The sequence below is a fragment of the Phocoena sinus genome, chromosome 9 (genome assembly GCF_008692025.1).
Source record: "Phocoena sinus isolate mPhoSin1 chromosome 9, mPhoSin1.pri, whole genome shotgun sequence".
Lineage (NCBI taxonomy): Eukaryota > Metazoa > Chordata > Mammalia > Artiodactyla > Phocoenidae > Phocoena > Phocoena sinus.
In genome coordinates, this window is record NC_045771.1 from 99,562,453 (window position 1) to 99,575,303 (window position 12,851).

A 12,851-nucleotide genomic window follows, 5' to 3' on the forward strand; every position below is an offset into this window, starting at 1 on the left:
TAAGTAGGACCAAGGTCTGCAAAGCTCAGGTAACCCAGGCCATCTGGACCCGGGGGGTGGGGGGGGGTCTGAAATCCACTCCATCTGACTGCAAAGCGGGCAGAGCCTCTGGGTGCAGCCACAGGGGCCGAATCCTGCTCTATTGCGAATGACCTATATGACCTTGGGCAGGCCACTTCCTGACACCTCTGGAAACTCAACTGTAAGACAGGATCCGCCTCTGTAGCCGAGGGGCCTAAGAAGATGAAAGGGCCCCGAGAACAATGCCTGCGGGAAGAGCGGCACCCCTGCCCCATCATTATCCTGGCTCGGCACTCAGGGTCAAACTCGGGAGTAAGGGGAGGCGACAGAGCTCTTCCTCTGTCACCCCTCCTGTCTTTACCTCTAGAGGCAGGGCCTTTAGGGAACCAGCTGATGCCCCAGAGGTGGACGCACGCCAACACGCCGACGCGGGAGGGCCTGGCCTCACTCTCAGCCCCGAGGTGACCTCTGGGTCCTTGCAGCTCCACACCTCCCTCCAGCCCCCCAGACCCCAGCAGGCTTGGACGTCTGCCTTGGCCCCATCCGCCTCCTCTGTGTGGAAGCTTCTAGACGGACACTCCACTCCTTGACCCGGACACCCCACCTCTGTCCCAGTGCCCCCGGCCTGCGGGGCACCCTTCCAGGCCGCCCTGGCCAGCTCTCCGGGGCCCACAGCCTCTGCTTCACCAACGTGGAGAGCCTGTCACAGGCCGGATCCCAACTCCCTGCCCCACGTCCACTCAGCTGTACACCCAGAGGCCACCTCTGTCCGCCACAGCTACCCCCAGCTTTCCCAGGTCTCGCAGGTGGGCAGGAAGGCCTGGCCCTGGCCTTGCACAGCCGTGCCCTAAGGGTGAGAGCCTGCACAGTGCCCACCTCCTACCCAGGACAGCCCCCAGAGCTGCAGGGTGTACACAGGGACGCCCTCAGGGCCCGCGACCCTGCAGCCGGGCCTGGTGGCCGGGTTTCTCGCCGCGTCTCTCGGCCCCAACTCTCCGGAACCTGCCCCTCTGGCATCCCTGCCACTGCCCGCCTCCAGCCACCTCCATGGCCCTGGCTCTCCAGCTCACAGGCTGCTGCCCCACGGACGGCCTTCCCGTCCCCTGCGTGGCCAGCCAGGAGACATCTTCGGTAACTGGAGTGCACGGTTACCTGCCTGTCCCCACGGGGCTGTGCCCAGGGCCCCAACCATCCTCCTCATTCCCCTCCCCCGGACCCTGCGTCGAGCCCGGCGCTCTTCCATAAATCCCTATTCTGCAAAACACAGACCCGGGCAAGCATGCATCCCACGGAACAGCGGCTCACCTTGCCTCGCGGGGGCCCTGCCAGGGCCTTCTCCCGTGTCCTGCAGGCGGCCACTCGCCCGCAGCCCACCTCCCACACCGTCTGGGGCTGCGGGGCCGTTGGCCTGGCTACCCAGCATGTTCACGTGGGTGGGGATGGGCTCAAAGGTGGGGTCCAGCTCCAAGATCAGCCTGTTGAGCTGCTCGATGGACTGGTCGATGTCCAGGGTGGGTGAGCCAGGGGAAGGGTCTGTGCTCAGCTCCGGGCCAGTACCGTTCACGACTCTGACATCTGGAATCCTGGGTTTGAGCGCTGCTTTGCCGGGAGGGGGTCTCTGTGTGTCGGGGGGATGTGGCCCGGGGCCTATGCCCCTCTGGACGGCCACTCTGCTGCTGGTCCCCCGGGTAGGGGTGAGCGGGACCCTAGGCTGGGTCTGCGCCAGGCCAGAACCGTCAGCGGTGCCGCGGCCGCCGAGCCTGGCCTCCCCGTCGGTGGTGAGGCTGTACTGGTGAGCGGCCACCATCTGCTGCTGGCGCACCCAGGTCTGCGTGGAGTAGCTGCTCTGCCCGTAGGCCTGCGTCTGGGCGGGCACGGAGGGCTTCCTGAGCACAGGCTGTGGCTGCTTGGGCTCGCGGCTCCCGAAAGCCTGTTCGCGCTCGTACGGGGGCTCCACGGCGAGGCCCAGATCCGGGGCAAGAGCGCCGTGCTGATCGTCGCCAGCGGCGCTGCTGCATCCATCAGACAGGAGGGAGTTCTGGCTGCTCTGGTGGCAGGTGAAGGGGCCCAGGTGGGCTGACTGGTGGCCCTCGGAGGAGGAGAGGGTCCCGATGCTGTCCACACTGTGCAGGTCATGGCTGGGCATCTCGTCGTCCAGGATGTCCGTCTCTCGGTCCTTGGGGGTGCTGTCTCCGTTCATGTGGACCTGGGCCGGTACGACGTGGCGGGTCCCGCTGTACTTGCTGCAAGCATCACTCATGTTCTTGAGGGGGCTTCCAGAATCTTCGAGACCAAAGCCACTGAGCAGCTGATCCAGCTCGGCCTTTTCTTGGGGGCTCAGGCCCCTCTTGGGTCCTGGAGCCAGGTGTTCCTCGGTCCTGTCGGTCCTCACCGAGGCCGTGGAGTGGCCCGAGTCACTGCTGACAGACAGGGTGTGGTCGCTGTGGTCTGGGCTGCTGGCGGCCGGGACAGCGGGGGACCCACCTGGGACACTGGGATCCGAGGCGCTCTTCTTTCCCACCTTGGCATAAAGGCTGCCGTCGACAGGGCCCTGCGTGTGCACCACTGGTGGGGAGAAAAGGAGAGACGGAGAGAGGGACTGTAAGTCAAGGACGGAAAGGGGCCTCACGCTCTTGGAACAGGCCTGTATTTCTGTCTGAACAAATAAATGGATTCACAACAGACAACTTAGAATAATCAGGGCCAAAGATGCCTCTAGGGTCCCCAAATTCTACATACACTCCTGCGAAGCAAATGCCAACGAAAAACACTGAATAATCAAACATTTTCAGGCCCTGAATCGCTGCTACATTTTTATGCAAAGAGAACGGTCATTTAGAGAACCTCTGGGCGTCTCCACACCGGACTCGTCTTGCCTCGAGGGCTCACGGTTAATGGCGTCCTTAGTTTGAAAGCTGAACACAGCGCTGCTCACAAATCTCTAAGACTCAAGAATGCATGGCGCCTATGACAGGAGAGAGCTTCTGTCAACATCTATGAAGCGTCCTCCAGGGATGTGGGTAACAGTCCTCGGTAAGCGGAACCTCTGATTTAGGAGCCTGCTGTCCTCAACCTTCTGAGATCCTCTAAAACCTAAATATGCGACTCAACGAAAAGAGAAAACACAGGAACTCGTCCCGGCCCTGCCTCTCCGTTAGTGCAGCATCTCTGGACCAAGGAGGTGCTGATCAAGACACGGCAGGACCTCAGAACACAGAAGGGTGAGCACTGATCTCCACACATCAGGACGGCCGAGAAAACAAAATGAGGCCTCAGATGCAGGTGGGAAGAGCGCTCCTATTAGTACGGCCTTGGCTGCGGCAGTCACCACTCCCTGGCTCACAGCAAAGAGCGGGGAGGGCACCCAACAGCGCAAGAGAGCTTGAGGTCAGCACCTCCCTGCCCCTCCATCGTCCTCCGCCTCCCTGTTTGCCCAACTGTGGAACTGCCGGCACCCCACCACAATAACGGAGCTGCAGAGGGCTTGACCCACGCTGTCTGGGGGCCTGGGGCCGCTCTGGAGGGGCCCGGCGTGCACTCCACCATCAGCAGCTTCCGGCTTTTTTAAAAAACACCGGGGTGACACGTCAGGACAGAGATCTGTGGGGTACCTGGGGGTGCTGTGCTGAGAGCACATGCGAGCCCGGCTTCCTTCTTATCTCAACTGTGCCCAAGAGGAAGAAGCGGGGCTAGAAGTGATGGGGGATGGCAAACGAACACCGGAGTGCAGGCCGGTGTGAATCTCAGCGACCCTCGCCTTAACGTAGCACCTGGTGGGGAGGGCTGGGGGGAGAAATGATACATAAAATACGGTAAATAAACCAAGTCTTCAAGGCAGGCAACTGGTGACGTGAGCATCTAAGTCAGAGGCAGGAGCTGGATGCAGCTGCGGGGTAATTGGGGCAGGTGTCAATGACAGCCGGTGGCCACGGAGCACCTATCACGGGGTGTGCACTCAGCACATTTTCTCTAACCTTCTAGTGTATTCCCCTTCTAAAGAAAAAGAATTGATGCTGAAAGAGCGTCAGTAACTTGCCCAAGGTCAAGGGGAAGCCCGGGTGGGACCAGAACCCATGCTCTCTGGCTCTGCAGCCTGGGAGCCCTTGGCCGCCCGGGGCCCTGCTCACAAAGAGGTAGCACTCGGTCATGATGCCCTGCGTGGGGTCAGCGAGTGACCCAAAGGTGCCAGGGGGAGGACCTGCTGCACCCAGCTTTGCACACAAGGACCCCGGAATGAGCACCCCCAAGTTACAGGGCACCTGCAAACGTCACCCCTACAACCGTGAAAGTGCAGAATCAACCCATGTGTGAGCCACTAGGTCACCATGCTTAGGACGCTGCTGGGCTCACGCAGAACGGCCCGTGGGTGAAGCGGGAGCTGGAGCGTCAAACAGACGCCAGTTCAAGTCCTGGCTCTACCCCAACCCGGCCTGGGGCCACCGATCCTGTGTTGGCCCAGCTGCACAACAAGGGTTTGGCTGTGCTCTACATGAAGCTCAAACACGGACACTGAAAGTCACAGCACACAGATGAGTGTCCTTCTAGCTCTTCTAGCCTTCTAACGTGGCTTCTGTGGGAGACCCTCGGTGGCCAGGAAAACTCAACTAAGGCAAGACCTGGGGAACCAGGTGTTTCCCTTCTATTCTGCAGAGAGAGCAGGAGAGCACACTCCCCTCCGTAAGAATCCCAGTCCCGCCAGAGCGGAGGGGAGGCCAGGACAGACGACCAGCACACAGCCAGCCAGTGGGGATTTCTAGAAACAGATGTCCATGCGCCCATGACTCAAGTCCTTCTCCCTGAATCTAAATGAAAACGGACTGGCGCAATGAGTTAAGGGGAAAGAAGGAAGCCAAGAAGCAGCTGTACAAAGATTCTTCTGATTTAAATTCACACAGTGCCCGTTAATCATTTTGAGTAGAACCCCGTGGCGACCCCACGTGAGGAACAGTCCATAGGGCCTGCAGGAAACGGAACAGGACAGGATATTTCCCCCTGGCTGCGAGTTACGAGTAATCCCATTCTTCTTATTTTTATTAGTAGCAGAAATCTTAAAATGATAATAAACGCATTAAAAACCAGCCCACTTGCCACGGACTGAACACTGGCTCTGTGCGAGGCCGGGCGCTGGGCACTTCGGCCTCGGTCTCATGGGCTCTCAGAGCTGCTCAGGGGGGGTGGCGAGACACCACCGCAGACCCTTTGCTAAACGTCCTACCACACACACGGGTGACTGTCTATGTCAGAAAATGTCCAGTAAATGGTATATCTATAGGAAAAGGATACGAACCATCTCCGAGAACCCTCAAAGTCAGACTCGCCCAAACTTCTGAATCACTTTGTAGGAGCTCAAATCTTCCCAAAGGCACAGGGCCTCTGGGGGGCTGTCCAGGGGCCTCCAGAGACACCCTACTGCACCCATGCTTTGTGATCCTGGGGAGTGTGGGAGTCAGACTTGGGGCGAGGAGGAAAAGGGGCCTCCGGTACCCGCTGTCCCTGCCCTGCACTCTTTGCAAAAGGACTCAAACTGAGTTTCCCTGCACCCGGAGATGGACTCCTGTTCTGCATTTACTCTGTACTTTCCTGGTCAGGACATTTAGACTGTTCAATCCCCTGATTCTTCACTTATAAAAGGGAATAATTAGTCTTATCTTTCAATGCACTTATAAGAATTAGAGAACATATATAAAGAACCCAGGACCTAGGCTCCTGAGATGGGTAGCCATAATTATCTTTTTTTTTTAATTTTATGTATTTATTTATTTTATTTTTGGCTGTGTTGGGTCTTTGTTGCTGCGTGCGGGCTTTCTCTAGTTGCGGCGAGCGGGGGCTACTCTTCACTGCGGTGCGCGGGCTTCTCTTGCTGCGGAGCACGGGCTCCAGGCGCGTAGGCTGAGTAGTTGCAGCATGCGGGCTCAGGAGTTGTGGCTCGCAGGCTCTAGAGCGCAGGCTCAGTAGTTGCGGCGCACGGGCTCAGCTGCTCCACGGCATGTGGGATCTTCCCGGACCAGGGCTCGAACCCGTGTCCCCTGCATTGGCAGGCAGATTCTTAACCACTGCGCCACCAGGAAAGTCCTGAGGGTAGCCATAATTATTAAAAGCCCCTTCCAAGGTGGACAAGACCTGGCATTCCCTGACTGTGCTCATTTCTATCCTGTCCACCTTGCTGCTCCCAGACCACGGCAGGCACTCCCCTGCCCCAGGGCCTTTGCTCGTGCCGTTTTCTGCCTGCTGGGTGTTTGTCTGTGGCACACACCTACCTTCAGACCTACTGCAGACTGTCTCCCCCACAAGAATGTGGGCTCCAGGAGGGCAGGGGTTTGTTTTTTGCTCCCTGTGGTATCCCCAGCATTAGGAACCAGCCCCTGGCACCCAGTGGGCACCGAGTACTGACAGACTGAATGCTCTGGCTTGTTCTCACATGACAAAGCCTGGGGAGCTATTTTGAAAAGATGTTCATCTGCCTTAGCTGGTTAAAAGACTAAAAATAACTAACCAACCTTCTGAAGGTAGAAGTGCCCACAGCCCTTGACCACCTGCAGCCCCAGGGCCTCCATTCCCCAGACATCATAACAACCTCTCCACCAGGTAGACCGCACAGCCCCAGCGAGTGGGCCTTCAAATGCAACCCGACTGGAAAGGTGCCGAAGTCAACGAGTGGATTCCAAAACGTCAAAGAAAACAAAAGGTGCAAACCTAAATGTGACCCAATGTGCAGGCAGAGGGGCAAAGGTCCGAGGGACGTCTGAACACTACCTGTGCAGCCACAGGACTGGGGGTGGGATGAGGGCAAGACAGAGCCCTGGCATACAGTAGGTGCATAACAATGGCACCGCATCTTTACCATTTCCCGTCTCCTCCATCCTCCTGCCATTAAGATGGACTTTCCCAAGCAGGTTCGTCCCCACAGCTGCAGGGATGGGCGGGGTGCACCCACCTACTCATGGCCCGCCTCTAAACCACATCTAGAGAAGGGCGACCTTGCCTACGGGGCTGGTGTTTTGTTTTCTGAGACCCCATGTGAAAACTGCAGGGTGAGAGCAATGAAAACAGAATCACAACCAGGGACGAAAGTTATCTGGGGGGGCTGGGGGGAGGGGGTCACTGCACGACTGACTGACTGCCAAACCCTCCATGGAAAATGAGACGCAAGCTCCAGCCTTGGTGTATGAAGCCCCCCAAAACCTTGGTCAGTCTCTAAGGACACCCTGACTTAACTGATGGTAGAGTGCCCCTTTTAATTCAGATTTGGAAAAGTGATGCAGAAAGTAATTTTCAGAGAGCCGATATAGCCAAACTCCCTCTGTGATCCCTGGCACGGCTGGGGTCCCACTGCCACCACCAAGGGCTCCCAGGGGAAAGGAGGTGGGACCCCTGGGGTGAAGGAGGCTTGGGGGTGTGAAGCTCAGCTCCATCTGCTATCAAAGCTGGGGTGAGTGCGGGGCCAGCAGAAGACGTCTGGAAGGCATTCACTTCATCCGCCCCTTGCATCCTTTAGTAGATTTAAATGACACATTTTAACTTTGTGCTTCCAGCTCAAGGGGAGTCTGGGGGAACTGAATGAATCCTCATTCTGCAGATGAAGACCCCAATCTCCAGACAGAGATGTGACCCGCCCAGGACCCCCAGCGTTTCCACTGCAGATGCAGGACAAGAGCCTTTGCCTGTCCCAGTGCAGGATCGACCACTTGCTCTGTGTCCTGTCCCTTCCCGCCATCCCTGCCCCACCGACCAGGACCCAGGGCCCCTTCCAAAAGGAGGCCTGTGAGTTTTCTGGTAATGATTTCCCTGCATCCGGGGCCTAGTTAAAAATCAAACAAATGTTAACTACGGCTCTGATCGCTTCCGCTGAATGACACACCAGGGAGGTTCCCATCTGGAAAAGAACCAGAAGAAAGAAAAGAGCCAGCGGACATTCTTGCCTCGTTAAAGAGCAGAAACCGCAGCACAGACTCCCCGCCCTTGCTCTGCCACCGTGTGCCGGTTCCCTGCCCATTCCCACCCGACCTTTGAAAGGGGGCTATCTCACAAGAAGGAGAAGAGACACCCCCCAAATATTTCAAAAGTAAGCAAAGAAAGTGAGGCAGACCTAAAAAACACGAAAACATTCCTTCTCATCCTGGCTGAACGCAGATTAACCGATGCCCACCTGCGCTCACAGGTATGTGCTCACAGGTGTGTGAAGAATTAGCCGAAGGGAAGGCAGCATCTCAGCTCCACCACCATCTGAGCACCAACCACTCGGCTAACGAGAAGGTGTAAAACTGATCTGTAGTAAGTTCAGCTGTCCCCTGGGCCTGATGCCAACACAAAAAATCCATTTCAAACAAAAGAGCAAACCCGAGGGCTTCGTTAAGCTCGCTGAAATCTTTCTTTCTTCTGTATACTGACTCCATGAATCTCACGTTTTACTTTCGTGAAAGGTTTGCTTGAAAAGCAACTTTTCATTTCAAAAGAGCTAACAGGATCCTCCCTGCAAGTCTTCAACAGAGAAAAACAGAGAACTCCTCTCCGGGAACAGTCACACGAGTTTACCAAGCACTCGCCACAGCTGCTGGTTAGTTGTTTACGGAGATTGAAATGGAATATTCAGTAGAGTCCCGACTACACGCTGGGATGAACCAGCCTGGGGAACAGGGAGAGGGTCAAGAAACGGAGGGCACACTTCACAGCATCTGACGGGTTAGCAGAGGCAGAAAGAGAGAGCAGGATTGCAAGAAGGGATGCATCCGGGAACAGCTGCTCTCAGGTGAGGCTGCAAGGAATCGTTATTTCTGTCATCAGAGAAAGAGAGAATGCAGGAAAGCCGTCTCCTGCAATGGGGCTGACACTCTAAAGACAAAGGCTCTGTTTAAGCACCTCTTATGTGCCAGGACACTGTCACGCTCCAGGGATGGACCTCACTTAATTCCCAAAGCAATCCTGTGAGGCAGTAATCGACAAGCCCATCTTATAGATGAGAAAACAGAGGCTCAGAGAGGTTATGCTAATATTTAAGATAATAAAAGGCTACTGAATAGATCATCTGGAATTCAAACCTACCTCTGCCCTACTCCCAAATCCATGCTTTCTGTTTTTTTAAAACACTGGAATTCTAAACCTGACCAACCACTTTAATGTGAAATTAACAATTTAATTTCGGAAAGGAATTTCCCTAAATATTTTCTTTTTACACACACACACACACAAACACTCCTTAGAAACTACTTAAGCACTCTGTTTTCCTCCCTAACTCCCGAAATGGTGCACTGTCGGGACAGGATCCTGTGTTTTGAGGCTGCCGGGTTGATGATGGCAGTGTTACGTCTGTTTCCTAGGCTACAGCAGCAGGAGCCATGGCAGGCTGCGCGTTTCTGTCCTTACAATGAATGAGCTGTTCCTGGGTACACCACTTGGTCCCTGCCTACCGCACCCACAGCCCCTTGGGAGCCCTGATAAAGGGAAGGCTCCCCGCCCACCCTGACTCAGCAGGAGACAGGCTGCGTCTCCCGGCGCAGACTGCGGAGCAGTTGGTCACTCCCGCCTCCTGCGGCCGGCCCCGCCTCGGACCACCTCCAGCTCGCCCCTCCAATCGGCTCACTCACTACTCAGCTAAACCAACTGACCCCATCAAAATGTCCCAATACCAGACGCCATGAGTCTACCAGCCGCGGGCTTCCTGGGAAAAGTGTCTGAGAAGAAAGAAAGACAAATGATGCCGTCACCTGCAAACTACACCCAAAGCACTGAGTGAGCAGCCGGACTGCAGAGTCTTCACTGACATCCTGAGGGAAGAGATCGGGGGCAGGCACTGGGCTCGCGGCAGGGAGGCTGCTACAAAGGGCCACCAGGGACGATTTGGGTGACAGACGTGTTCTTTGTCTTAGCTGTGGTGGGAGCTGCAGGATAGGAAGTCAAACCCCTAGATGTGCAGTAAACAGAGTAAACTTTACTCTAGGTACGCATTGGGTTGGCCAAAAACTTTGTTCGGGTGTCTCCATGCTACAAAAAACCCAAACGAACTTCCTGGCCAACCCAATAAATTACACCTCGATTTTTAAAAAGGTCATGAAATCAAGACAGAAATGAGGCTCACAGTGCAATGGGCCACCCCCCATGCACTGTGTCCGCCTGCCCCCTCCTCCCCCCCATCTCCTTTTCTCTCTGCTCCCGCCCCCGCCGCCTTAAATTCCTCCACTTTCCCCCTCTCTTCCAGGACCTTCCTTCCTCCTCCTAGACTCCTTGAGATGGTGAGAGCTCTCTCCTCTTCGGGATAGTTGTCAGGGTCCCTTCGTGCCCCCCTCGTGGCATAGAGCTTGTTTTAACTTTTTCACTGGAGTGATTTATGTGCACATCCTCAGTCCCCTTCTGGACTTTCTGGCATAATCCACCTGGGTGTGAATCCTAATTAAAACTCCTCCCCGCGGCTGTGTGACCTTGGGCGAGTTACTCAACCTCTCTGTGCTTCACTTCCCTTATTGGAGAAGTTGCCGGGCAACAGGTGTTGGATGAGGTCTGCCCCAGGATCACCATGGCGACTCGGTGAGACCAAACACAAAGGGAAAAGCACAGGTGGGCACTGGGTGAACACTGTCCCTGCCCATCCCCACACTTGTCCTGGTGATTCAGGGTTCCTGTCCGTGTTCCCTCCAGCCCAGAGCCTGGGGAATGATAAGAATGCCTCGTGCTGTCCCGTTAATGAGTATTCTTGACTCAGCCTGACTGACCTTACACTTCGGAATTATGTTGAAGAATTGCTTTTTAATAGAGACCTAAAGTAAAAGATGGAATTTTACAAAACCCACCTGAAGGTTCTATAACCCAAACTGCACAGCGCGGCCCTCCGGCCGGCCAAGCAGCCCACCCTCCAGCTCTCACCAGCTGTAAAACATTGTTCGAGCCACGCGATCTGCTTAGCTTCTCAGCTTCCTCTGGGACCAATAACCACGAGGACAAAAGCGGTAGCAGTAAGCTAGCTGAGTGACGCCGAGGGCCTCTGCATCGTCTCAGTGGGCTCACCACAAACTCGCCTCTGCTGAAGACGCGCGGTCGTGGGAACTGTGCCCCGTTCCACAGGGCTCAGAGGCAGGATGACAGCCACATGGGCGGATCTTCCAAAGCACACCCAGGGGCCTTCCTTACCTCTGCACATCTCGGGACCCTCACCCTGGTGGTCAGAGACCGTTTCTCCCAGACCTGCTGCAGCAGCTCTGACTGACCAGCTGTGGAACCAGCGACAAACGGCCCAGCTTTCGATTTTCAGAATGCGCCCTGGCACCGGCCCAGCCCTGCAAGATGTCGAGAAGCAGGCGAGCATCTCAGTGCCGGCTGGGCGGTGTGCAGGCAGAGGGGGCACCTGGGGTCCCAGTCTCTGAGGCCTGGCGAGCACTGCCACAGAGCAAAGCAGCTGGAAGGGGGATGGGCCCAGGGCAGGAGGCTGGGCTGGGCGGGTTCAGTGACCCTCTACATCCTCTGGCCAGGTAGAGAGCTGCAGGTGGCTTTGGAAGTGTCCCAGGGACGCCTCTTCCCTCGGGGGCCTGTGGAGGCTGCAGAACCTTCACGATCAGGAGAGACACCCAGGCTAGGCCGGCGTCCCTCTCGGCGGAGTCCTTGTCATCTTACCAAGTCAATAAGACTCCCCTGTGTTTGTACTGAATTAGCTCCTATTCCAAAACTATCGAGAGCTAAGAAAGGATGGCCACGCTGGGGCCTCTGAGAATATTACCTTCAAGCTACAACAGCACAGACGGTGACTGATAGATATGTCACAGGTGAGGTGAAATGTGCCCTTTTCCCCTAAACAAAAGGCAGAAGATGGCGATGAGCTGCTAGGAACCCCAGGGGTGTGAGAGCCTGGCCCAAGCCCCTCCTCAGGCCGAGTTCCAGAAATAACTCCACAGGGCACGGAGCTTCTCTGGATATGCTATCCTCATACCTTGCGAGCAAACGCCTGCCCGAACCCCCGAACCCAAAACTACCCCACTGAATGCCAGGCGGGGAGGTGGCACCTGGCCTGCCAGGGGCGCAGATGGAAACCGCTCCCTTTGGAGCCAAGTCGAGCTCTTGTGTAAATGTTTTCTAAAACCGAGGCAGGCTGTAAATTCTTGAAAAAAACAGTGAGAGCAGGAGGGGGCGCGTTCCAGCCAGAGAGGCACAGGGCTGTCCGGGAAGGGACGCGCCAATGTCGGGGCCCAGCACCTGGGAAGCTGGAGCCACACCGATTCCAAGCACTCCTGGCGGTCCCCTGGGCGAGGCCCAGAATGCTGCGATAAAGGAGCGTTGGGCTTCACAGTGGGGAGGCAGCAGGCGTGTCCCGGCCAGAGTGACCATGCCCCAGACAACCCACACAGACACGATGCTGGCAGGACCACTCCTAAGGGGGCCCCTCTCCTGTCCAACCAACACCCCAGCTCGGGCCATCCTGTCGAGGGCGCTTATCTTGGCAGCCGATTCCCTTCCAGGCACTCCAGTGAAAACAGGAGGTCCTGCGGCCCCACTCAGGGGCCACCTGGGCCAGCCAGCCGCAGAGCCGGCCACGAGCTTCTGCACATAAACCCCACTCCAAGCCATCACTGAATCTCCAAGGGCAGAAGCAGCTAAGACTCCTCTAAACTGCAAACGAACAGTTCCCGGAGGCCTCCCTGGCTTCCCCTCTTACCAGGTTAAAACTGCTGTTCAGCTCGTTCCCCACCAACGAACACCCTCTCCTCTCCCGGGAGTGCCATCCTATCCCTCTGGTACTTTTTCTGGCTGGCAACTCTCTGGTCTCAACTGAGGGTCTCTGCAGCCTAGCAGAAGCCGTGCACACGCGCGCACACATGCACACACATGCTCCCTGCTCACCTTCCTTCCAG

At 56.5% G+C, this 12,851-nt stretch overlaps 1 protein-coding gene across 4 annotated transcripts in view; it reads right to left on the reverse strand.

The window, feature by feature from the left end:
• TNS3 (tensin 3) overlaps positions 1 to 12,851 on the reverse strand; it is a 226,770-nt gene that overhangs the window by 70,947 nt on the left and 142,972 nt on the right. For all 4 annotated transcript variants that reach the window (XM_032643771.1, XM_032643770.1, XM_032643768.1 and 1 more), the window contains one exon: positions 1,327 to 2,586. In XM_032643771.1, the coding sequence (XP_032499662.1) occupies positions 1,327 to 2,586 (1,260 nt within the window). The remainder of the gene's footprint in view (positions 1 to 1,326; positions 2,587 to 12,851) is intronic.